The sequence below is a fragment of the Oncorhynchus mykiss genome, chromosome 7 (genome assembly GCF_057628025.1).
Source record: "Oncorhynchus mykiss isolate SJ-2025 chromosome 7, ASM5762802v1, whole genome shotgun sequence".
NCBI classification, from domain to species: Eukaryota; Metazoa; Chordata; class Actinopteri; order Salmoniformes; family Salmonidae; genus Oncorhynchus; species Oncorhynchus mykiss.
In genome coordinates, this window is record NC_143028.1 from 51,215,904 (window position 1) to 51,242,359 (window position 26,456).

Sequence of the window (26,456 nt, forward strand, 5' to 3'; positions counted from 1 at the left end):
TTGGTGAAGTAGGATCAAATAGACATGACAAGAAAGTTCAACATTTAAACTATTATTTATTCAAAGAGATCAACCTATATTGCAAAAGAGGACTTTCCAAGTCTGTTTGTAAAATTGTCAATGATATATAAAAACACAAGCAAACAAACTACTATACACCAGGCCTAAAATGGAACAGACTATTCCCAGAAAGATGGAAATCTGAGACAAAACATAATGTCCATTATACAGCTATCTCACAGTATAGCACTGCACCAAAACTCAGCATGAGCTGCCATTTATAATAGCTGGTTAATCAATCCTGATGGTGTGAAAAGAAAATGAGTGCCTGCAACTGCAAAAAGCACGTACCAGTTGCAAGAGCCCAGAGTGTTTCCTGGTCAGGAAGTCTCCTAACCCTCAATTGGGTCCACTTGGAGATGGAATCACTTCATTACACAGTAGACATGCATTAACTCCAAAAATGTTGATATTGTGCTTCTGAAATCTATAAAGGAAACTAGGTAACATTGTCTAATGAAATGCTTGGGACTGAAGGCCCATGATTATTTCTGCCGCTCTATGTTGTGAATACTGCTTACCTGAATAAAGCACAAGTGAATACTCAAACTAGTTTTATTTCTTAGATATGTTAGCTTATGAAATTCTGAGGTAATAAAATATAGTGACAAGAAAATGTTAGGACAATTAATTTCACATGTGTCCACTTGCCAAATTGTAAAATCAAATAATTCCCACAAACACAAACTTTGAACATAGCGCTTCTTTTGTTAAACAAGATTTAGATTAAATCATAGCCTTCATCGTAATAAAAATAAAAAAAAAACAGCAATGATTCACATATAACTTAGTAACAGGTTGACAGGATCTGCTTTTATACCAGTATTCAAAAGTTTGTTACCATAAGTAAACTATTTGCTAACATTACATATCATTGGTTAATATATTCGAGTTCATTAATAATTACATGTATATTATTTATGAACCATTTATTATCAGACCCTTTAATCATATATACACCATGAACAATAAGCCTTACACACGTATTTTCTAAATGTAATGGTTAACAAACTACCGTTTATAAATAGTTTACAAGCAGACTATACCAGACCCACAAATATATTTGATCTTTTTTAGATTTAGCTGGGTAAACTGCTATCCTACTAGTTCACTTCAATAGCAGTGTGTGTAAAGATTGTGTAAATTAAGTTCATTTCAGCTGTCATGACTGTTTATGACATGTGTTATGACATTGTTAAGTAGGCCTCATGGCAGAGGTTAAAAAAGGAAAGAGTAATTCACTAGTACAATATGGTCTGTTCAGACTTGACAACTCATTTGCTGAGTAGTTTCCCCCATATTCCCTACCCTCTCAGTATGACAAATCAGATACATTTTCTCTGCAACACAAAATTATGAAAGTGCTTTGGTAATATAATTCAAGATGTCCACTCTAAGCACAGTAGGACAAGGTACTGTAGGACAAGGTACTGTATGGTTAGCTAGTTTTTGTTAATGTGGTCATACTAAAGCTGGTATGAGCCTGAAAACGATAACACATTTAGTATACGTTTTCACCTCACACACACAAATGATTATCTTTTGCACTTGGTAAAAAAATATTTCAGACATAACTAAATGTATAACTATGTACCACTTCAGTTGAAAGCTTTCCACATCTCATTTTGTATACCGTCTCTTTCGTAGGGGTGTACCATATCAGGTACTGTACCATAGAAACTCATTCTGATCCAGACACACCATTCCCAGTGCCACTGCTGTTGCACCCTGACTCTCTGCACCACAGCAATAGAGCGCCTGATCCGTGAATCTGCATCAGAAAGCGTTGTGGAGAAAGGAAGGCTGCAGACACAACAAAAGCTCCTTAGGGACACAAAAGCTCTCCTCTGCGCTCCCCTCCACAGGCCCCAAGCCCACAGCCCCTGTCCCACTGCTCTCCAGCCCTCTGCAGGACATGATATATCCCTTTAGTGCCAGTGTCCTTGGGAAGGGAAGAGGTATGTAGGAACTGTTTGCAGTCATTGAGTAGGAGTGGAGTCTCAGAGCAGCTGCAGTATTAGTGGCGGCAGGAGGAGGCAATGGTGAGAGGGAGTAGTCTTGGGTAGGCTGTCAGGTTGGCGGATTAAGTCTCTCGCAGCTCGCTTCTCACTCCAAGAGGTCCTGGGTGGGAAAATCCACACGTACACAGATATACGCCCACAAACACACACACAACGAGAGAGAGAATATTGTGAGGAAAAACACTAACAGCATGATGCAGGACAAGAGCAGGAATGTACTAGTAATGTACTGTACACAAAATTGCTGTGTCACACAAAAACTGTGTGTGTATGTGTATGCTAGCAGTGTGTGAACCTCATCTGAGTCTTCGTGGTAGTGTGTTTTGCCCATCTCGGTGGTGTGTGTGTCCAGTTCATCCACTCCCTCTATCCCATTGGCCTCCGCATGCTGTTGTAGCACTGAGTACCTGTGTACCAGGAACCTGAGTGAGATAACCACACAGTCACATACTGTACACACAGGGAGGACAAAGGTAGGGGAGGAGATAGGTGAGGTAAACTGACCTCCCTCCGCAGACATATTTCTTGACGAGCATAACCCCTGTGGCAGCGCTGATGAGCAAAATCACCATTACAACCAGTACTATAGAGGCAGAGCTTAACAAGTTGGCCTCCGTCTGAGAGAGAGAGAGAGAGAGAGAGAGAGAGAGAGAGAGAGAGAGAGAGAGAGAGAGAGAGAGAGAGAGAGAGAGAGAGAGAGAGAGAGAGGAGAGGGGTGTTAACTTAAGTATAGAATGGTTTTCCTACTCCTTGAGCCAGACAAAGACTTTACCAGATGCTGTATCATAGCTTTAGCAGGAATGCTACCACTGACCAGGGGTTTTGGGTGAAGTGCATTGCTGTAGCAGGAATGCTACCACTGACCAGGGGATTTGGGTGAAGTGCATTGCTGTAGCAGGAATGCTACCACTGACCAGGGGTTTTGGGTGAAGTGCATTGCTGTAGCAGGAATGCTACCACTGACCAGGGGTTTTGGGTGAAGTGCATTGCTGTAGCAGGAATGCTACCACTGACCAGGGGTTTTGGGTGAAGTGCATTGCTGTAGCAGGAATGCTACCACTGACCAGGGGTTTTGGGTGAAGTGCATTGCTGTAGCAGGAATGCTACCACTGACCAGAGGTTTTGGGTGAAGTGCATTGCTGATGCAGTTTCTCCTCAGATCAATCTCCTTCCTCTTAGGCTGGATCCCGCCCACACACCGGTCGCCTGGAATCTTCCGGTAGCTTTAGGATGGAAAGCAGAAGAGACAGTGAAAAATGGAAGGAGAGAGAAGCATTTTGTTGTTGTTGTTGTGGTGAGGTGAGTTCCTTACCCACTGGTCTGCAGCTGTTCTGTGGTGCCGTGAAGACAGAACTCCAGAACATGGCCCTTCAGGTCTGCCTGCTCCACACACTCAGAACTGTTCTCTGCACGGTGGTACCCATAGTCACTACAACAGACAGAGACAGACAGAGAGAGAGAAAGATACATATTGTTGTCTGTTGTTTGCTTGAACACAAGGAGAGATAGACAGAGAGGTGATGGTGAAAGATGGATAAGATGGGGAAGGGGGATACCTAGTCAGTTGCACAACTGAATTGCATTCAACCGAAATGTCTTCCAGATTTAACCCGACCCCTCTGAATGGGTGAGGGGAGGAAAGGGAGTCAAAATAAAGGTAAAGAGAGAGTGAGTAGTAACATAGACGTGAAGGTTTATGAGGTGCGGACCACTGGTAGTCATCCAGTGTGCATTGGCAGGGGGTGGGCTGGGTGGTGATGACATAATCACGTCCGTTCCAGCAGACAGAATCTTTCCTCAGCCGCAGGAAACGCTCCTTATATCCCAGAATGCATCCGTCATTGGGGTTGTTGAGGTCATCAGAGTGCGCCAACCACTGAACATAGTCCCCCTCCCCACCTGCAGGGGGACATAGAGACCAGTAAGCACAGGCACATCCACACGCATGCACACACACACACAGTCCACTCACAGTCTCTGGAGAGTAGCTGTTTGAAGTCGATGGTAACAGAGACCCAGTAGTGACTGAGGGGACCCTGCAGGCCCACTCTGTACCCCCACAGGCTGAGGTTCATGGAGTGGGCTCCAGGCTCCAACGCCAGCCCTGTGAAATACAGCGGCTCACTGGTGAAGTTATACACATGCCAACACTGGCCCTCGTCTGTGGAAAACCTGCAGGGGAGATGGAGGAGGGAAAAGGATCTTAGCATCATTATCAAACACAACCTGAGTGCAAAGACTTGAAATGGCAGGACCGCCTCCATTTCTGTTTCTCTCTCTCTTTCACTCACTTGATCTGGTTGACGGGTGCAGATGTGTGTTCGACAGCCACCAAAAGGCCTCCAGAGTCTAGGATGGCGTAGTGGTGGGGTCCGGTTAGCGCTCTCAGCCAGGAGTAGCCTCCATCATCAGACACATACACATCAGGAGACAGCACAGACACTGGGTCACCCACACTACCTGGAGACAGAGAGGGAGGGGAGTGAAGGAATAGGGATATGAATGTTCCATTATTCTAGTGGTCCATAGGGTGGGCCTGTGATTGTGTTATTTTTGGGCTCAGTGTATAAGATGTTCCAAGGTGGCAAAGATCTGGATGGATATTGTCCTTTATTGGTGTAGTAACAAACCTCCACCTCACAACCCATGCAACCCCAAACTGATCAGTCTGTTCACACTTCTCTTGCTGGCAGAGAGAAAATGTTGCCGTTTTAAAGCTCTTTTCCTGCAATTCTACACATTTTGCCATGTCTTGTGTGTTCATATGATACTGGAGTGACTCAACAAAATCAATGGAGGCCCCTGGGCATGTAATCTGGCTATGATAACTACAATATTTAGATAGGTAAGTTGGGCTAACCAGCTACCAAGCGCTAGTGTCAGGGGTATTCAACTCTTACCCTACGAGGTCCAGAGCCTGCTGGTTTTCTGTTCTACCTGATAATTAATTGCACCCATCTGGTGTGCCAGGTGTAAATCAGTCCCCGATTAGAGGGGAATAATGAAGTGGAACTGTCTTTGAGGTTCAGAGTTGAGTTTGAGGGGGCTAGTTGATTAACTCAACATTTCTGACATTGAATGACATAACTGCCCATGCACTTCCACATTTCTAAATTCCACCTTGTACAATCTACTATTACAACTCTCAACAGCAGTAAAAATGAACCCCATTCTGGGTCTGGATCCAGACCGCGGTCTGAAATATTGAGTATGGCTGGTGTATACTGTGTGTGTGTTACCATGAGCCAGAATGAGGCCTATAGCGTTGAACTGTGTGAGGGGCAGTAGAGGGACGTTCATCTTCATAGAGATGCTGTATAAGGCGTGGATGTGCAGGCTGCACTGTAGACACACAGGGTGGGTAAGGGACAAGGACAAAACACTCATGAAATACAAAGCTACATACAGTATTGCTGAAGCACACATATATAATCACAGGGTTGTGTGTGTGTGTGTGTGTGTCTCTCACTCGGTCCGGCCGGTTGGTGGCGGTCTCAGTGTCACAGCGGCTGTTTCGAGGCCGTTGTACCGGCCGCCACTCCCCCCCCTGGTCAAACGTCACCACAGTCTCCACTGAGCCGTCTACAGAGGGAGTGGAGGGGGGGTCAGACTGTATAGAAAAACACTTCAAAACGGTGCGTCTCTGTGTCCGTGTGTGGCAGTGTAGACCCACCCTCTGTGAGTACGCTGGTCATGTAGACACCCCTGAGCGAGGTGACGTTGGTGAAATCAGTGTCGCCCCCTGTGGCCGTGTAGAGGTGGCGCTCCAGAGACTTGGAGTAGAGTGTCCCTCTGTCATCTGATATGTAGATGGTCCCTATGCCAGTGTCTGTCACAATGTGCCACTAAGTAAATAAAGCTTCCTAAACCATCTATTGTCATGTAGACGAAAGCTTCATCTGGGAGGATAGCAAGGGACAAGTGAGATCTTAACAAAGACACACATATAAGAAAGAATCTTAATCCAGAATTGTGTGAGTGTGTTCTGACTGACCTCCAGGTTCGTCTACGTGCATGAACACCATGTCGTCGCTGGCTGCCAATATGGAGTAAAACTGCTCATGGCCAACAGTAGGGAGCTGAGCCATGTTCCACACATCACCACCATCTATCGACACATGGATCATACGCTGGGTACCCTGAGGAACACACACACACAATATAACACACACAGACATTACTGTAGAAACGCACATACTAACGTAACACACACACACCGAGCCAGTCATGATGGAGGCGAAGACAAAGCGTCCTCCAAGTACAAAGGAGTAGATCTTGCTGGCGATGGTCTTGATGTTCTTGCCATAGTCTAGAGACCTCTTCAGCTCCAACATGCCCTTATCATCTGAAGAGGGGAGAGGGAAAGAGACGAGTCAAAACACATGTGATTGTTATCAGTACAAAGTTTTAGATTATTTGCTCATCTATATAAACCATATGTACAAAATATGTGGACACCCCTTCAAATTAGTGGATTTGGCTATTTCAGCAACACCCGTTGCGGACAGGTGTACAAAATCGAGTGCACAGACATGCAATCTCCATAGACAAACATGGGCAGTAGTATAGCCTTTCTGAAGAGCTCAGTGACTTTCAACGTGGCACAGTCATAGGATGCCACCTTTCCAACAAGTCGGTTCATCAAATTTCGGCCCTGCTAGAGCTGCCCTGGTGAATAGTAGTGCTGTTACTGTGAAGTGGAAACGTCTAGGAGCAACAACGGCACAGTCGCGAAGTGATAGGCCACACAAACTCACAGAATGGGATCGCTGTGTGCTGAAGCGCGTAAAAATAATTTGTCATCGGTTGCAACACTCACTACCGCGAACCCAACTGCCTCTGGAAGAAACAGCACAATAACGGTTTGTCGGGAGCTTCAAGAAATGGGTTTCCATGGCTGAGCAGCCGCACACAAGGTCACCATGCTCAATGCCAAGAGTGGGCTGGAGTGGTGTAAAACTCACCGCCATTGGACTCTGGAGCAGTGGAACCACGTTCTCTGGAGTGATGAATTACGCTTCACCATCTGGCAGTCCGATGGACGTATCTCGGTTAGGCGGGGCGGATGCCAGGAGAACGCTACCTGCCCCAATGCATATTGCCAACTGTAAAGTTTGGAGTAGGAATAATGGTCTGGGGCTGTTTTTCATGGTTCGGGCTAGGTCTCTTAGTTCCAGTGAAGGGAAATCTTAACGCTACAGCATTCAATGACATTCTAAACGATTCTGTGCTTCCAACTTTGTTTCAGCATGAAAATTCCCCTGTGCACAAAGCGAGTTCCATAACGAAATGGTTTGTCGAGATTGGTGTGGAAGAACTTGACTGGCCTGCACAGAGCCCTGACCTCAACTCCAGTGAACACCTTTGGAATGAATTGGAACGCCAACTGTGAGCCAGGCCTAATCGCCCAACACCAGTACCCAACCTCACAAATGCTCTTGTGGCTGAATGGAAGCAAGTCCCCGTAGCAATGTTCCAACATCTAGTGGAAATCCTTCCCAGAAGAGTGAAGGCTATTATAGCAGCAGAGGGGGGACCAACTCCATATTAATGCCCATGATTTTTGACGAGCAGGTGTCCCTATACTTTTGGTCATGTAGTGTATCATTGTGTGCTATTGTGTATGGTGAATCGTGTGGCTGTGTTACTGTTCGTGCAGTCTCTCTGGACAGATGTCTGGCTCAATGATTCTACTGTTAGTGAGTTATTTGTTGTTATTGGTGTTGTGTTGACATGAGGTTGTGTTACTGTAGTCATGGTCTACTCACTGCAGGATCCGTTAGAGTTTGTGGTGAAGTAGATGCTGTCCTCGGGACCCCTAGGATCACACAGACAGACGGACAGTGAGACAGACGGACGGACAGACAGACAGAGATCTTTCCTATTCACTGGGGATTGAGGCCAGTACATTCCTCCTGACGCGTATACATGTAGCAGGGTTATATAAAAACAGATGGTGTGGAATATGGACTCATCCCACCGTGACACCCCTTTAAAGGAATGAAAACATCTGGTTCCCACCTGACTGAGGTGTCACTCGACTGCTGCTAAAGTGACAATATTCACCAACCCACTGTACAACTGACTAGCAGGAGTTGTGGAATGAATATACACTATTCTGCTGACTCCTGATTCCCTGTCCTGGGAGCCCAAACTGCTTGTGTAATGTATTCTGGTCAGAGCTCCAATTGAAGCTGTGGCCACAGAGTTCCCAGAATGCTGTGCGAGGCGATGATTGTGCAGTAACTACCACATCCTGGCTCTTTAGCCTGATCTGAACTTCTGTTGCTGCACTGAAACTGGAGTCAAATATGTGGTCACAACTGACAGGCAAGACAGCTGGAATAACAACAATAATGTCAAACTTGCGCGCACACACACACACACACACACACACACACACACACTGTTTGTTTTGCTCACACCACTGATTGGGAGAGTAAATGAGAGAAAAAGGGAGAAGGATCAGGGGATTCAGAGGTAAAAGACATGCTGTTGGAATATGGAGCTAGAGGACATAGATGTTTGTTTGGAAGTAAACAAGATCATAAAAAACATCCATTGTTACTGATTGATTAATGAACTGGTTAAATGGAAGCTCTCACCATCTGACCAGACACACGCTGTCATGGATCTTCCTCCAGGTGGAGCCAAAGTCTTCAGACAGCCACAGGTCCAACTGGAGGAGAGGAGAGAGGGACGGAAAAAACAGACCATATTCAAAGAGGAAAGTCAGATACCTAGTCAGTCGTACAACCGAATGCATTCAACTGAAATGTGTCTTGCTCATTTAACCCAACCCCTCTGAGGCTGCCTTAACCGAGCGTTAAGGGTTATGGGGTTAGAGATCAGGGTTATGTACCATGATGCTGAGGGTAAGGGATCAGAGGTTAGAGGTTAGGGTCATGTACAATGATGCTGAAGGTCAGGGTTATGTACCGTGATGCTGAGGGTCAGTAGCACGTTATTGTCGTTGGGGTTATACAGTGTCTGAATCAGAGGAAAGAAGGGGAGGTCCGCTGGGGAAAAACTATGTCCATAATCCAACGAGCGGAAAATCCGGGATCCCCCTCCCTCTGACACATCACCTGTCATGATCACCTGGGGGACAGAGAGACAGTGGATCAGAGGAGAACCCAGGAGATCACTAAGCGACAGAATAGATCACCTATAGAGGGAGACAGGGAACTGGCTTAGATCTGAGAAACCAGGTGCATTAACTCTCTGGGCAATCAGAGCAATTATAACTCAACGTAGTAGTACCAGAGAGAAACAAAGACTAGTTTGATTACTGGAGGTGTGCATCTGTTGATTGAATCCAGTCTATACAGACAGAATATGTCTACGTAGTCATGAAGGGAAGAAGTACTGACCCTGCCAGAGTTGTCAGGACCAATGGCGATGCCAAACTCAGTCTGAACAAAGGTGTTGTTGATCAGGTGGGTCACGTCCTGGAATGTCTTTCCATAGTCCTCGCTGGGAGAGAGAGAGGGGGGAATGTACAGAAACCTACCTACCACTCCCAATACAAATCAGGAATCCTTATATTAAAAGTATCATAACTCCACTATTTTAAGGGTGACCCCAAAAGTTAATGTGCGATTCAATCCCTGACGAGTTGAGACAGGTAAAAATAGACCCATATCTCCTGAATCTGGAGTTTCTGACCTGCGGTAGAGTTTAGACTGGCCAAGGCGAATCATGAAGACAGGCACCTGGAATGTGGTCAGCACCAGAAGCACCTGTGGAGATACAACACAGGTTTTACAGGTGGACACACACACACACACACACACACACACACACACACACACACACACACCTTACCCCTGTGCCATCTCCCACCCAGGCCAGAGACACTGAGCCACTCAGGTCATTGAAGGCATACTGCAGACAGGAGAGAAAGAGAAGGCTTATCAACATGTCTTACAAAGGAACATGAGGCACAGCACGTGTAGCGTTGTGTGGTTTACGCTAAGTGAAATCACAGGGTACAGGAAACATTCAAATTTGACACAATGTGATGTCATACAGAACACAGAGGGACATTCACTTGTGTGATTCCCCTTTTCCTACTCTCCTTAATCCAAACCCTGCCTGTTCAACACAGGGAGAGTTGACCACACACACACATACACACCTCCCAGGCTGTTGCTGAGTGTCCCAACTGTCAAACTATGTTCTTTGTATAGAACTGTGAGTGTGACCTACATTCCTACTTGGCTGACAAGCTGAGAGGCCCGAGAACAAGAGAGTGACTGAGGGCCTTGTGTCCTGAAAGCAGGACAAAAACACTCTTGCGCACACAGGCCCCTAATTCTCCTGAGGGCCCCCTAAAGTTTTAGTCCAGTCTGCAGATGATGGAGAGAGAGAGAGAGAGAGACAGTGAGAGAGAATGTGTGTGTGTGTGTGCCTTAGAGCTGATCGAGAGATTACCCCCCAGGAAGAGAGAGAGCTAAGACAAAGAAGTCAGGTGGAGAGCAAAGAGTGTTTGTCTTTGTCTTACCACTAATCCAGAGTTCACTTCTTCCATTCTACCCTGAATTACATCTAGTAGGTCTGTGGAGAGAGGAGGCTCTGGTTCCCCCCCACCACTAGCCTGCCTCTATGTGTTGTTTATGAGGAGAGGTAAGGCCTGGAGAGTGTCTGCTACTCTAGGAAGTCTATAAAGCCACAGGAGGCAGGCAGGCAGGCAGGCAGCTCTCTGGAAACTACTAGTAAACAGGTCCAGGGGAACACATGATCTCTGGAAACAACTAGTAAAACAGGTCCAGGGGAACACATGATCTCTGGAAACTACTAGTAAACAGGTCCAGGGGAACACATGATCTATGGAAACTACTAGTAAAACAGGTCCAGGGGAACACATGATCTCTGGAAACTACTAGTAAACAGGTCCAGGGGAACACATGATCTCTGGAAACTACTAGTAAACAGGTCCAGGGGAACACATGATCTCTGGAAACTACTAGTAAAACAGGTCAAGGGGAACACATGATCTCTGGAAACTACTAGTAAAACAGGTCCAGGGGAACACATGATCTCTGGAAACTACTAGTAAAACAGGTCCAGGGGAACACATGATCTCTGGAAACTACTAGTAAAACAGGTCCAGGGGAACACATGATCTCTGGAAACTACTAGTAAACAGGTCCAGGGGAACACATGATCTCTGGAAACTACTAGTAAAACAGGTCCAGGGGAACACATGATCTCTGGAAACTACTAGTAAAACAGGTCCAGGGGAACACATGATCTCTGGAAACTACTAGTAAAACAGGTCCAGGGGAACACATGATCTATGGAAACTACTAGTAAAACAGGTCCAGGGGAACACATGATCTCTGGAAACTACTAGTAAAACAGGTCCAGGGGAACACATGATCTCTGGAAACTACTAGTAAACAGGTCCAGGGGAACACATGATCTCTGGAAACTACTAGTAAAACAGGTCCAGGGGAACACATGATCTCTGGAAACTACTAGTAAAACAGGTCCAGGGGAACACATGATCTCTGGAAACTACTAGTAAAACAGGTCCAGGGGAACACATGATCTCTGGAAACTACTAGTAAACAGGTCCAGGGGAACACATGATCTCTGGAAACTACTAGTAAAACAGGTCCAGGGGAACACATGATCTCTGGAAACTACTAGTAAAACAGGTCCAGGGGAACACATGATCTCTGGAAACTACTAGTAAAACAGGTCCAGGGGAACACATGATCTCTGGAAACTACTAGTAAACAGGTCCAGGGGAACACATGATCTCTGGAAACTACTAGTAAAACAGGTCCAGGGGAACACATGATCTCTGGAAAATACTAGTAAAACAGGTCCAGGGGAACACATGATCTATGGAAACTACTAGTAAAACAGGTCCAGGGGAACACATGATCGCTCCAAGTGTGAGCACAAGTTTCCATCCTTTCTTCAAAAGCATCGGTTCCTCACACTCTCTCTCCATCCTCCCTCTTCCAAATACAGTAGATCTGTTCATACAACCCCTCAATCCTTCCTTAATCCTGCTCCAAAGGAATCATCTCACTCTTCATCCCTCCTCTGAAGTGATCTGATCGACCCGGTTCAACTTGAGTTCAAACACTCTTGTTGAAAACAACCCTGCCAGGTTTAAGCTGGCACGCCTGGGCACAAATCATGTTACTGTAGCAGATTGTTCATGTTATGGGGTGGAAAGGCTTCTGCTTTTCTTAGGAGTATAATAGTACAAGACCAATGCTTGTACACCTGTGTCAAATCTAACCAAGAACGTGTTTTCTTCATTTGTTCCTCTGAACCCCTGCCAGGCTGCCTGGACAACCGATACCCTGCCCTGAGTTTCAAACCCAAAACAAAGCAGCAAGGCAGTGTGGGACAGGTCAGCCTCGGTCAGCCCAGTCAGCAGCTCCAGCTGGATGACAGGGACCAGAGGAGGTTCTGTCACAGACAGATATATTTTAACTTGGTGGGAGGGAGGAGGAGTATGAAGAGGGGGATGAAGAAGAGAGGAGACTGCCTGAGGGGATGAATTGATACCATCAACAGACAGAAGATGAGCAGGAGGGAGGGTCATTTAATTGTCAAATACAGCTACAAACCCTAACTGCCAGACAGGATGTGACCTCACAGACCAGACATGAGCTCACATCCTATGACGAAATATTCCAGAGCTAAAGCACACACGCCACTGGTGTACTGTAGGGCCGGGAGGTTACAGGCCAGCACAGTGAGCCCCTTATTCTGCAGGGTTCGAGGTGTTAACAAGAGTGCTACATCAATATTTCCAGATATAAAGGTCAAACACATGCAGGCTGTGATCTTTGAGGTGAAGCTGTGTAAATGTCATATATGGTTTGGAGGGTTGGGTATGAAGCTTAAAGGAGCAGGGAGAGAGGGACTGTAGTGTCAGGTGGCAGCTGTGTCTATACCAGAGCCATGTTTTTAGAGAGTTGGGCCAACATCTAGAATTTTGAATATTGATCTAATTTTAGACATTCAGGTACATTACATTATTTAAATATTCCCCATTTAATGTAAATGGTGTGCTAACATGGCTGCTATAGAATGTTGTGGTTTCATGTAAATGCTTCATAATGCAGAATCCTCAATGGTCCAACACTCTAAATGCATGGATCTGGCTGGTACTGTGTATAGGGCTATTGCAGGTCTAGGTACAGTAGGTTTGAGGCACTGGGCTGGAGCTGAGTGACGAAAGTCTGGTCCTACTTGAAGCTCAGTCAGCTATTAGCATCTGGGAGGAGACACATACACAGCCGATGACTCCACCCCTATTGAGTGAAGATGGGATAATATGGAAAAACAAAAAAACTGCCAACCATGAAACTTTCCTTCACCCTACATTTCTTCCTCCCCATCACTAATTATCTCCACCCCTCCCTCCCTCCCTCCCTCCCTGCCCCTTATTTAATCTCTTTCCTATCCCTTTCTATCTAGCCGTCCAACTCTCCTTCCCTCCCTTTCTCTGCCCCCTTCTCTCCGTCCCTCTCTCTATCCTCTGGACACAAACAGCACGTGGAACACCACTGTGCTGCTTTCCTTGGTTCTGTGCTGCTGGCTGCAACCCAGCTCTGAGACACACTGAGACACACACACACACACACACACACACACACACACACACAGGGAACAGGACATGTTTTCTCTGTACATTCTGACCACAGACCAGGGGGAAAAAACAGCCAACCAGCCTGACCCTCATGATGTTGTTATTGCACATTTAGACACATTCAACCAAATGGCGAAGGTGAATACTACACAGAACAAAGGTAATAAGCAGCAACATATAGTCCTGGATGTGTGGAATAATTCATTGTATTTTCCTTAAATACTTCAGTTTTCAGTATGACATTATGCATTACTGACAAGTTACCCTGAATAATCATAATGTATGTTGATAACACTAATGTCTTATGTAGGTAGTGTTGTTAATGGTTATTTACTGTATAACACACTGTAGGCCTATATCCTTCTGTTCCTTGCTTAGGGGCACTTCCATGTAAAAAAAAAACATGAGCATGTCAAGTTCATAGGATGAAAAATGGGTCTTAGAAAACGTCAAGCAGGAAAAGTCTTTAGGTATTAGAAATACATCCAAACACAATGTTAACGTAAAGACTCCTCCCAACTATTTTGCCATATTGATAAGGTAAAAATATGTTGTTCTGCCCCATAACAAGGCAGTTAACCCACTGTTCCTAGGCTGTCATTGTAAATAACAATTTGTTCTTAACTGACTTGCCTAGTTAAATAAAATAAAAAATATTAAATTGTATACTGTGTTCATTTCCCTAATGTGGACAGTTTGTGTTACTACCTTAGACAAGCTTTCATTTTCAAGCTATACAATTTAGTGGAATTATAAATCATTTTTACCTCAGATTGGTGATGTTAGTATAAAAGTTCAGTCATCACGATGACGTAAGATTGATTGCTTAAAACGGCTCAATATCTTTGGTTTTGTACCGCTGGGATGTGCAGGACTTAGAATGAGGAGTTAATGAAATGGCACAGAGCATTTGGGGGGTCTCTCTATAAAAGTCGCTGGCCACACACCAATACATTTTTTGGACAGTCAACCGTTGTCACTGTTGATATCCTATGCCGGGTCGTGATTCATTTAAGTTAACAGAAAAAGGGTTCTATTCCCTTTGTGGTGAAATCAACAACCGACATTCCAAAATATAGATATAAGCCTTCTACAAGTTGTCTACGAACCAAGTACAGGTTATTCCAAGTTTCTCTGTGGCCTTTGAATAGTTAGTTTAAACAGTGCTACATCCCCGTTAAGCTGAATTTAATGTGAGATCCATGGAAGAATTAACAACTCGCTTACACTGACAGCGTGATTTGCGTTTTGTTACACCAGAAGTACATTCATTTCCAATGGAACGAAGGGTTTGCCCTGCAGAGACAGCTGCAGTGCAGTGTGTGTGGTGCATACGTTGAATTTATCGAACATATGCATCTAATTGTATCCGTAGACTGCTTGACAAAAATAGTAGCAAAGGTGAATGTTGAACTTTTGTTGCACACATATCCAGATGATGCTGTGTACCATTTTGCACAGTGACGCTGTAGGTGTGATCCAGGCGGTGCAAAAAAAAGAGTTGCGTTAAAACCGCATTGGTATTGGGTGTAGATGATGAGAAAACATATTTTAGTCAATTTTCTAAAATGTGGAAAACATGAAGGGGGGTCTAGTTTGAAAGCACCGTATACACACTGCATCAAGAGAAGTATGTGGACACCTGCTCGTCAAACATCATTCCCAAAATCATGGCCATTAATATGGAGCTGGTCCACCCTTTAGTGCTATAACAAGATGAGCACAGACTTTAGCCGACACATTGAACTGAATTAGCAGATCATCTTGAGACGGCGAATCAGTCAGAAATCATCAACTTCAAAACTTCTCTTCGCTTACTTAGACGTCACTAAGTTACTCACTACTGTCTTTGTTTGTTGAGCTTGAATGGCAAAGACACACCCACATTAAATCACACCCCAAAGACAACTCTCATTTGGGCTTCAGTAATGACCGAACACATGCGGAATCAGTGAGTGCAGCTCACCTTAAGATATTTTCAAATATCTCTCCCTCCTCAGGAGGGAGGATAATCATAGTCGTGGGAATTAGGGGTGCTGCAGCACCCACCTGAAAAATCAGGGAGGAAAAAAAACACACATATAGTGCCTTGCGAAAGTATTCGGCCCCCTTGAACTTTGCGACCTTTTGCCACATTTCAGGCTTCAAACATAAAGATATAAAACTGTATTTTTTTTGTGAAGAATCAACAACAAGTGGGACACAATCATGAAGTGGAACGACATTTATTGGATATTTCAAACTTTTTTAACAAATCAAAAACTGAAAAATTGGGCGTGCAAAATTATTCAGCCCCCTTAAGTTAATACTTTGTAGCGCCACCTTTTGCTGCGATTACAGCTGTAAGTCGCTTGGGGTATGTCTCTATCAGTTTTGCACATCGAAAGACAAATTTTTTCCCATTCCTCCTTGCAAAACAGCTCGCGCTCAGTGAGGTTGGATGGAGAGCATTTGTGAACCGCAGTTTTCAGTTCTTTCCACAGATTCTCGATTGGATTCAGGTCTGGACTTTGACTTGGCCATTCTAACACCTGGATATGTTTATTTTTTAACCATTCCATTGTAGATTTTGCTTTATGTTTTGGATCATTGTCTTGTTGGAAGACAAATCTCCGTCCCAGTCTCAGGTCTTTTGCAGACTCCATCAGGTTTTCTTCCAGAATGGTCCTGTATTTGGCTCCATCTATCTTCCCATTAATTTTAACCATCTTCCCTGTCCCTACCACCATGTTTGACAGTGGGTATGGTGTGTTCAGGGTGATGAGCTGTGTTGCTTTTGCGCCAAACATAACGTTTTGCATTGTTGCCAAAAAGTTCAATTTTGGTTTCATCTGACCAGAGCACCTTCTTCCACATGTTTGGTGTGTCTCCCAGGTGGCTTGTGGCAAACTTTAAACAACACTTTTTATGGATATCTTTAAGAAATGTCTTTCTTCTTGCCACTCTTCCATAAAGGCCAGATTTGTGCAATATACGACTGAATGTCGTCCTATGGACAGAGTCTCCCACCTCAGCTGTAGATCTCTGCAGTTCATCCAGAGTGATCATGGGCCTCTTGGCTGCATCGCTGATCAGTCTTCTCCTTGTATGAGCTGAAAGTTTAGAGGGACGGCCAGGTCTTGGTAGATTTGCAGTGGTCTGATACTCCTTCCATTTCAATATTATCGCTTGCACAGTGCTCCTTGGGATGTTTAAAGCTTGGGAAATCTTTTTGTATCCAAATCCGGCTTTAAACTTCTTCACAACAGTATCTCGGACCTGCCTGGTGTGTTCCTTGTTCTTCATGATGCTCTCTGCGCTTTTAACGGACCTCTGAGACTATCACAGTGCAGGTGCATTTATACGGAGACTTGATTACACACAGGTGGATTGTATTTATCATCATTAGTCATTTAGGTCAACATTGGATCATTCAGAGATCCTCACTGAACTTCTGGAGAGAGTTTGCTGCACTGAAAGTAAAGGGGCTGAATAATTTTGCACGCCCTATTTTTCAGTTTTTGATTTGTTAAAAAAGTTTGAAATATCCAATAAATGTCGTTCCACTTCATGATTGTGTCCCACTTGTTGTTGATTCTTCACAAAAAAATACAGTTTTATATCTATATGTTTGAAGCCTGAAATGTGGCAAAAGGTCGCAAAGTTCAAGGGGGCCGAATACTTTCGCAAGGCACTGTATATATACACACACACACACACACACACACAAACAGTTGGGGCAAAAAAAGTATTTAGTCAGCCACCAATTGTGCAAGTTCTCCCACTTAAAAAGATGAGAGAGGCCTGTAATCATAGGTACACTTCAACTATGACAGACAAAATGAGAAAAAAAATCCAGAAAATCACATTGTAGGATTTTTTAATGAATTTATTTGCAAATTATGGTGGAAAATAAGTATTTGGTCACCTACAAACAAGCAAGATTTCTGGCTCTCACAGACCTGTAACTTCTTCTTTAAGAGGCTCCTCTGTCCTCCACTCGTTACCTGTATTAATGGCACCTGTTTGAACTTGTTATCAGTATAAAAGACATCTGTCCATAACAAACAGTCACACTCCAAACACCACTATGGCCAAGACCAAAGAGCTGTAAAAGGACACCAGAAACAAAATTGTAGACCTTCACCAGGCTGGGAAGACTGAATCTGCAATAGGTAAGCAGCTTGGTTTGAAGAAATCAACTGTGGGAGCAATTATTAGGAAATGGAAGACATACAAGACCACTGATAATCTCCCTCGATCTGGGGCTCCACGCAAGATCTCACCCCGTGGGGTCAAAATTATCACAAGAACGGTGAGCAAAAATCACAGAACCACATGGGGGGGACCTAGTGAATGACCTGCAGAGAGCTGGGACCAAAGTAACAAAGCCTACCATCAGTAACACACTACGCCGCCAGGGACTCAAATCCTGCAGTGCCAGACGTGTCCCCCTGCTTAAGCCAGTACATGTCCAGGCCCGTCTGAAGTTTGCTAGAGAGCATTTGGATGATCCAGAAGAAGATTGGGAGAATGTCATATGGTCAGATGAATCCAAAATATAACTTTTTGGTAAAAACTCAAATCGTTGTGTTTGGAGGACAAAGAATGCTGAGTTGTATCCAAAGAACACTATACCTACTGTGAAGCATGGGGGTGGAAACATCATGCTTTGGGGCTGTTTTTCTGCAAAGGGACCAGGACGACTGATCCGTGTAAAGGAAGGAATGAATGGGGCCATGTATCGTGAGATTTTGTGAAAACCTTCTTCCATCAGCAAGGGCATTGAAGATGAAACGTGGCTGGGTCTTTCAGCATGACAATGATCCCAAACACACCGCCCGGGCAATGAAGGAGTGGCTTCGTGAGAAGCATTTGAAGGTCCTGGAGTGGCCTAGCCAGTCTCCAGATCTCAACCCCATAGAAAATCTTTGGAGGGAGTTGAAAGTCCATGTTGCCCAGCAACAGCCCCAAAACATCACTGCTCTAGAGGAGATCTGCATGGAGGAATGGGCCAAAATACCAGCAACAGTGTGTGTAAACCTTGTGAAGACTTACAGAAAACATTTGACCTCTGTCAGTGCCAACAAAGGGTATATAACAAAGTATTGAGATAAACTTTTGTTATTGACCAAATACTTATTTTCCACCATAATTTGCAAAAAAATACATTAAAAAAATCCTACAATGTGATTTTCTGGATTTTTTTTCTCAATTTGTCTGTCATAGTTGAAGTGTACCTATGATGAAAATTACAGGCCTCATCTTTTTAAGTGGGAGAACTTGCACAATTGGTGTCTGACTAAAAACTTATTTGCCCCACTGTATATACAGTTGAAATCAGAAGTTTACAAACACTTAGGTTGGAGTCATTAAAACTCATTTTTCAACCACTCCACAAATTTCTTGTTAACAAACTATAGTTTTGGCAAGTCGGTTAGGACATCTACTTTGTGCATGACACAAGTAATTTTTCCAGCAATTGTTTACAGACAGATTATTTCACTTATAATTCACTGTATCACAATTCCAGTGGACCAGAAGTTTACATACACTAAGTTGACTGTGGGACTTTGACAAATGCAGAAAATCGGCAATTAAAATAAACGTTCTACCACAGGGACCATGTTATTTTTGGGAAGCCTATTTGATTCTGAGCTCGGTTATATAATGTTTGAAAAGAGCGAGGCTTACACTGCTGCTGCTAGCACATGCGCACATCAAACACACCACTGGAACGCCGATTAAGGTCTTTACATGTCCTAATCATTTGAAAGATTGCTGAGACAACTAGGTGTTTAAATTTGCATATGCTTACTTCGATTATGACCTTACACCAATTAAGATAAGCAACGTAAGGTGTTTACATGGCTAATGGAATACTCGGCCTACTGCCATAATCAGTTTGGTATCGAACTATTAGTGTGCGTGTACAGTAAACATACTCTATGATTGGTATAGGTCAGTGGAGGCTGGTGGGAGGAGCTACAGGACGATGAGCTCATTGGAATGGCTGGAATGTGTCATGAACCAGCTCGTAGCCCGTGACAAAGAGGGCGACAACGTGGAGATAAGGAATAACAGATATATTTATTAAACAAAGTAATCTACAAACAATTAACAATGGTGTATGTGTGTAATCAGTAGTGTTAATGAGTGGTTGTGTGCATAGATGGTGAAAATTAGAGATGTTGCGAGGTGCCAAAACAAACAAGCCACAAAACACCACAACCAAAACTAACAGTGTGTCTGCATGGAGAGAGTCTCCTCAATGAATGGGGTAAAGGTGTATTTATCCCCAGGACACACCCGAGCCCAGGTGTGTCCCATTTCGCTGACGATCCTCCCAGCTCCACCCACCAACGTTCTATTAAGGAAAACAAGAGCAAAGAGAAAGAATTCGGCAGACAGAGTGGGAGGGTTGTCAAATAGAATTAACAGAATGTGGTTTCCTTATGTTTGATACCTTTACATTTATTACATTCCAGCACTTACTATGAGCCCATACTCCTATAGCTCCTCCCACCAGCATCCAGACCAACCAATGCAAAACCTAGATTCAAGCCAATCTCTAAAGTAGCTGAAATGTTCATTGCTACAACCTTGTGAAAGAGAAAAACAGACACTTTTCATCAAAACAACTTTATATCGAAGTTGTGCCTTTGATTTGATGGTCTGCACATGTGCAGTTCGGTGCAACACGACCATTAGACCTGATGACGTTCTGCGCATGACATCGCCTACAAGTATGATCAGAGATTTCTATTGGAGAAGCAGATTCTGCAAATCATCATATTGTACTATCTTTGGCTACACTGTGTTGGAACACACTGTCGCACACACTCTCCTCTTTAAATGAGCCATGTCAACTGTTCGTTTGTTGCACAATGCTATGGAAACCAGAAGAGGCAGGAAGAGAGGCATTGACAGAATCAATTATCTCTCCGGTATTTAGGTGTATAAGTCTCTCACGAATTGTAACAGACTTTTATGACTAGCAAGTGAGGCGAGGCTTGTGTTGTCTTGACACAGAAGATTCAGCCCTCGCCACAAACCTAAAAATACTGGCCCCCTGTGCCTTGTCTTGGCCAGTCAGCCTGCTCTTAGAGCAGATAGACTCACTGGAGGTCCGAGAGAAACATGTGGGGAATGTTTATGAGGGAGCACAGGCTAGTGTGGATAGGTGGTGGTGGGTGGACCATACTGCCAATAGGAGTGCTTTTTCCATGGTCAAAAGGAGCTTCAGGTGTTCCAACTCTAGCACATTCACTCACTGATCTGACAACACAAAGACCATCAAGTACTTAGTTGTGGCATTTCACAGAATTCTAGAACATTCCTCTGGCCGTATTCGTATTTGTCTACCATGAAAACACCAGGACTGTACTGAACTGGCTGTTCTGCTCCTAAAAACACTTCCTGCTTCCCTGAGGACAAAGAGAGCCGGAGAGACGGCCAAATTAAGTTACCGCTGGGTTTCAAAGCTCCTGTGAGTTGGAAGGGGCTAGAGAATGTACTGTGAAGGCCATTTTAACTGGAGATGGGCTAAACTGGTTTACTGTGGGAACTTCTATGTGTCCATTTGGGAAGTCATCAAGACTCGGGCCGAGGGGATTTGAAGAACATTTGGACAGACGTCGAGAGAGGTTTGGATGGTGTTTGTAGCATATCTCATTGGCTGGAGGGTTCAGGTCAGGTCCATGTGAGAGATCATAATTCCATAGCAAACTGGGTTAGGGTGTGGGCCTTGAGGCATATCTCAGTGCAGGCACTTTTCAGCCAGAGAAACCCTTGACCCTTGAGTCCAAAACTGTGAAATATATACAGAATGAGTCCAAAGTTTTAACACACCTACTCATTCAAGGGTTTTTCTTTATTTGTTTCAATGTTTCGATGTCTTCAATAGTATTCTAATGTAGAAAATAGAGTAAAGTATTCAGACCCCTTGACTTGTCCCACATTTTGTTACGTTACAGCCTTATTCTAAAATTGATTAAATAGTTTTTTCCCCACAATCTACACACAATATCCCTTAATGACAAAGCAAAATTGGCCTTTAGACATTTTTGCAAATGTATTAAAAATAGAAAACTGAATTATCACATTTACATACAGTTGAAGAAGTCGGAAGTTTACATACACCTTAGCCAAATACATTTAAACTCAGTTTTTCACAATTCCTGATATTTAATCTTAGTATAAAATCCCTGTTTTAGGTCAGTTAGGATCACCACTTTATTTTAAGAATGTGAAATGTCAGAATAATAGAGAGAATGATTTATTTCAGCTTTTATTTCTTTCATCACATTCCCAGTGGGTCAGAAGTTTACATACTCTAAACTGAGTCAGGTTCGTAGGCCTCTTAGCTCACGCACACTTTTTCAGTTCTGCCCACAAATTTTCTACAGGATTGAGGTCAGAGCTTTGTGATGGCCACTCCAATACCTTGACTTTGTTGTCCTTAAGCCATTTTGCCACAACTTTGAAAGTATGCTTGGGGACACTGTCCATTTGGAAGACCCATTTGCCACCAAGCTTTAAACTTCCTGACTGATGTCTTGAGATGTGGATATATTGACGCAACATAAATTCCCTTCCTCATGAAGCCATCTATTTTGTGAATTGCACCAGTCCCCCTCCTGCAGCAAAGTCCCCCCATAACATGATGCTGCCACCCCCGTACTTCACGGTTGGGATGGTGTTCTTCGACTTGCAAGCATCCCTTCTTCCTCCAAACATAACAATGGTCATTATGGCCAAACAGTTCTATTTTTGTTTCATCAGACCAGAGGACATTTCTCCAAAAAGTACGATCTCTGTCTCCATGTGCAGTTGCAAACCGTAGTCTGTTTTTTTTTATGACGGTTATGGAGCAGTGGCTTCTTCCTTACTGAGCGGCCTTTCAGATTATGTCGATATAGGACTTGTTTTACTGTGGATATTGATACTTTTGTACCTGTTTCCTCCAGCATCTTCACAAGGTCCTTTGCTGTTGTTCTGGGGTTGACTTGCACTTTTCATACCAAATTACATTCATCTCTAGGAGACAGAATGTTTCTCCTTCCTGAGCGGTATGACGGCTGCGTGGTCCCATGTTGTTTATACTTGCATACAATTGTTTGTGCAAATGAACGTGGTATCTTCAGGCATTTGGAAATGGCTCCCAAGGATGAACCAGACTTGTGGAGGTCTACATTTTATTTCAGAGGTCTTGGCTGACTTATTTTGATTTTCCCATGATGTCAATCAAAGAGGCACTGAGTTTGAAGGTAGGCCTTGAAATATATCCACAGGTATACCTCCAATTGACTCAAATGATGTCAATTAGCCTATCAGAAGCTTCTAAAGCCATGACATAATTTTCTGGAATTTTTCAAGCTGTTTAAAGGCACAGTCAAATTAGTGTATGTAAACTTCTGACCCACTGGAAATGTGATACAGTGAATTATAAAAGTGAAATAATCTGTCTGTAAACAATTTTTGGAAAAATTACTTGTGTCGTGCACACATGCCAAACTATAGTTTGTCAACAAGAAATTTGTGGAGTGGTTGAAAAACAAGTTAATGACTCCAACATGAGTGTATGTAAACTTCCGACTTCAACTGTGTGTGTGTGTAAGTGTGTGTGTGTGTGTGTGTGTGTATATATATTTTTTTTTTTTTTTTTTTTTACTTTTCTCTCAGCTCCATGGCAGAGTATGTAGAATCCCTGGAAATGTGCTTTTAAATTGCAACATTTTCTCTCAGCTCCATGGCAAAATGTGTAGAATTCTTTGGAATTTACTTTAAAATTGCAAAAATGTATCTCGGCTCCAAGGAGAATTGCAGAAAATTGGCTTAAAAATTCAAGAAACTGCCACAACAACAACAACAACAACAAAAAACATCAAATTGGGAGCCTTTAAAAGTTATCTAAAATTCAGCCACACCAACTGTGTCCATTGCCACACCCCCTGCCACACCCACCACCTAAGCCCCTTTTTGATCCAGAATAAAACATCAATGGCAGGAGTTAAATTTGGTTCAGTTGAAACAGCTCAACCATGGCATGAACAATACCTCTGTGCTTTATTAGGGAGCTGTCTGTGCACAGAAGGGCTCGTAGACCCACAAACTATATTCATCCTGTGTAAAATAGATGTTTCACCAAAATGATATGTTACCTTGCCCATGACCTTTAGACTTGTTAGCTCCCAAAGTTAATGCCGGTAAACAGTTGAGGCTGCTGAAGGGAAAACGGCTCATAATAAGGTCTGGAACAGAGCGAATAGAATACCATCAAACACATGGAAACCATGTGTTTTTATGTATTTGATACCATTCCACTCCAGCAGTTACCACGAGCCCGTCCTCCCCAATTAAGGTGCCAGCAACCTCCTGTGCTGTATTTAAAGTTGTATTTAATTTTTACATTTAACCTTTAACTAGGCCTTTATTTAACTGTAGGAGTGGATCCCTTGACCTCTCAGCATTGAGTCACATTTGCAGGGCCCACAACCCACTCCACTAAACACACAGAGAAGCCAAGTGGAGTCTGGGCTGCAAGAGTGTTCTAGTAGGCCAACAGCAGAGCCAGAGGCATCATAGCGTATGGGGCGGGTTAGCCCAGACAAACACTGCCATTTTTGCTGCTCCTCATATGGCCACATTTAGCCTGAGTTAGCGGTGGCTTACACTATAACCCCATTAGCATCTGCCTTCAACTGGCTGAACAGAATCACCTGACTCCTCAGTGACAAAGGGAGGCCAGTGTTGACTGACAGGGAAATAAATGCTGAAAATATGGGGTTTGCATTTCCTCTCCACCTCAATCATGGCATGCATGCAGTGTGCTAACTTTTTGTCAGTCTCAGAACATGATACTTACATAATTTGTTTCATGTTGCAAACAGTAATGAAACACTATGTCCCTTTCCCTACTGCATCACAGTGGAGCAGAGCAGAGCAGTGAACTGCACAGAGAGAATCCACTCAAAGGAGACCCTGCTAGTGTACAGTCATATGAACTCACAACAAAACTGCTGCTTACAGACAGCAATTTACATTCCCTAACACCTTTTTCTGCAGTACAGGCAACCACTCTGGCTGCTATAACCAGCTCTGTCAACAGAAAGACGTGATGCAAAGCAACATGCCCAGCAACAGTAGGTTAAAACATAAGTAATCATGATGATTTGAGCTATGTTTGGCCCATAGACATCCTAAGCCATCATTGTTCTCATTCAGTCAGTCTATACTTTACTATAAATATGCTGGCCTTTAATTATGTTCAATATCATATTTTTTAGGGTCTAGGGGTGAAAATGAAATGAGACTTTGTGTATTTAAATCACAGCATATATTACCAAACTATACAGAGACAGGCCTACCGAATGTAGGAGACTGATGTCACAATATGATCCGTCCTCAATCAATAATGGATGCATTATGAGAAACCGGAATGCATATTCACTCCACCTGACCCTTTGCTGTAGGGTACTCCTTGAATCCCGAAAAGCTAGAATCCTTACTAGAAACAATAGCAAAGCAGGTACCCTGCCCCTGTTTTGGTAAAAAGCTGAGGGATGGGCCTGGAGAAATGTAACCACTCTCAAATTCATTTACAGAGCTATGGATGCAAGGACAGACCATCCATGATTTCAAAATGTCCTTTTAACTATGTTTTGAGGCAATACAGCAAGGGGGATGGGGGGTACATTTACATTGTTTACAGAAATTGGAGTAAAACAAGCTTATATTTTAAGTTATATGGGGTCGACGGTTGGAGAACACAATTTATAAATGCCTCGAGCTCAGGTCAAGTATCAATGGGTGTATATCAATTTATAAATAAAAAAATGCAGCAACCAAAGATTTTAGCTTTAAGACAGTCTAACTCTTGTCAGAGTATCAATAAAGTTCATCCTTCTAATCAATCAGCCAATTAGGAATGTATAGCCCACGTGGTGATGAGAACCATGAGTCAGTATCACCACAGCAGTCTGAAAGGTCACAAATGACAGATTATCACAATGGATTTGACCATTCCTCAATCAAATCCGAGAGAAATGTGATTATTTTCGCTGTGGTGGGATATATGGGTTGCAGCCAACACGAATCAATGACAATGTGCAGTTTGACATAAAAAAAAAAACATTTTTATACAAGCAAAAGCCTTTGATAATAGAAAAAAAAAACTTACGGTGTGTGTGTTATTTTTCAGCGTGGACTCGAATCCCGTTAGAGATTTGCACGTCTCTCCGTCGGGGTCAGTGCTCCGTTTGTTAAGGTTGTGTCCAGACAACACCGGCGAATCTCTCGGTCGCGGGGTATTCACGAACGTTGTGTGTGCCCCGCCGAAGAAGTTAGTATTTTTACAAAAATCCTCGCATAGCGCATAGGTAAATAACCAGACAACAGCGATGCTATACAGCGGAGTCATATTCGCAAGTCTGAGTTGTGTTGCTAAAAATCAATCTAGTAACCCGTTTCTATTATCACCAACTGTATTTAGACCACCCCACGTAGGCGGCATACATAATGTTCATCTGGTGCAGAAGTGAACTGTGGCGTTTTAAAATGAGACGCCCACCTAGAAGTCCGATTGGTTGAGACTTAATTGAAATGCCTTTCCATTGGACTGTAGATGCGTCCATTCATTCCTTATTCTTCCCAGTAGGAGCAAAGTTATTTGCAATTACGCTACCTGGCGGACAAAACCAGATGAAGGTTGTCAACCTCACCCTCCTGTATCATTTTGGTAATGAAACCGTCAGAAGTACACACACACA

At 43.6% G+C, this 26,456-nt stretch overlaps 1 protein-coding gene across 3 annotated transcripts; it reads right to left on the minus strand.

The window, feature by feature from the left end:
• Nucleotides 1-36: 36 nt before the first annotated feature.
• sort1a (sortilin 1a) lies at nucleotides 37-26,256 on the minus strand. Of its 3 annotated transcripts, none has more exons than XM_036983590.2 (20): nucleotides 25,868-26,256; nucleotides 9,909-9,968; nucleotides 9,750-9,823; nucleotides 9,455-9,557; nucleotides 9,021-9,182; nucleotides 8,687-8,760; nucleotides 7,850-7,899; nucleotides 6,299-6,426; nucleotides 6,076-6,220; nucleotides 5,755-5,910; nucleotides 5,551-5,663; nucleotides 5,321-5,423; nucleotides 4,373-4,541; nucleotides 4,054-4,253; nucleotides 3,791-3,980; nucleotides 3,394-3,510; nucleotides 3,196-3,304; nucleotides 2,586-2,698; nucleotides 2,377-2,503; nucleotides 37-2,181 (listed from the first exon to the last, which is right to left on the minus strand). In XM_036983590.2, the coding sequence occupies exons 1-20, from the start codon at nucleotides 26,105-26,107 to the stop codon at nucleotides 2,167-2,169; spliced, it is 2,448 nt and encodes an 815-aa protein (XP_036839485.2). In that variant the 5' UTR covers nucleotides 26,108-26,256; the 3' UTR covers nucleotides 37-2,166. The 3 variants fall into 3 exon arrangements, 2 of the variants coding, with proteins under 2 accessions (XP_036839485.2, XP_021465485.3); XM_021609810.3 differs by having other exon boundaries at nucleotides 9,904-9,968; nucleotides 25,868-26,226; XR_016497308.1 differs by lacking the exon at nucleotides 5,321-5,423 and having other exon boundaries at nucleotides 25,868-26,240.
• Nucleotides 26,257-26,456: the final 200 nt, after the last annotated feature.

Coding starts and splice junctions, on each gene's coding strand:
- sort1a (XM_036983590.2), bottom strand. CDS start 26,107: ATGACTCCGCTGTATAGCATCGCTGTTGTCTGGTTATTTACCTATGCG. Junction 3,305..3,393: donor GAACAGCTGCAGACCAGTGG/GTAAGGAACTCA, acceptor TCCATCCTAAAG/CTACCGGAAGATTCCAGGCG. Junction 2,699..3,195: donor CACTTCACCCAAAACCTCTG/GTCAGTGGTAGC, acceptor TCTCTCTCTCAG/ACGGAGGCCAACTTGTTAAG.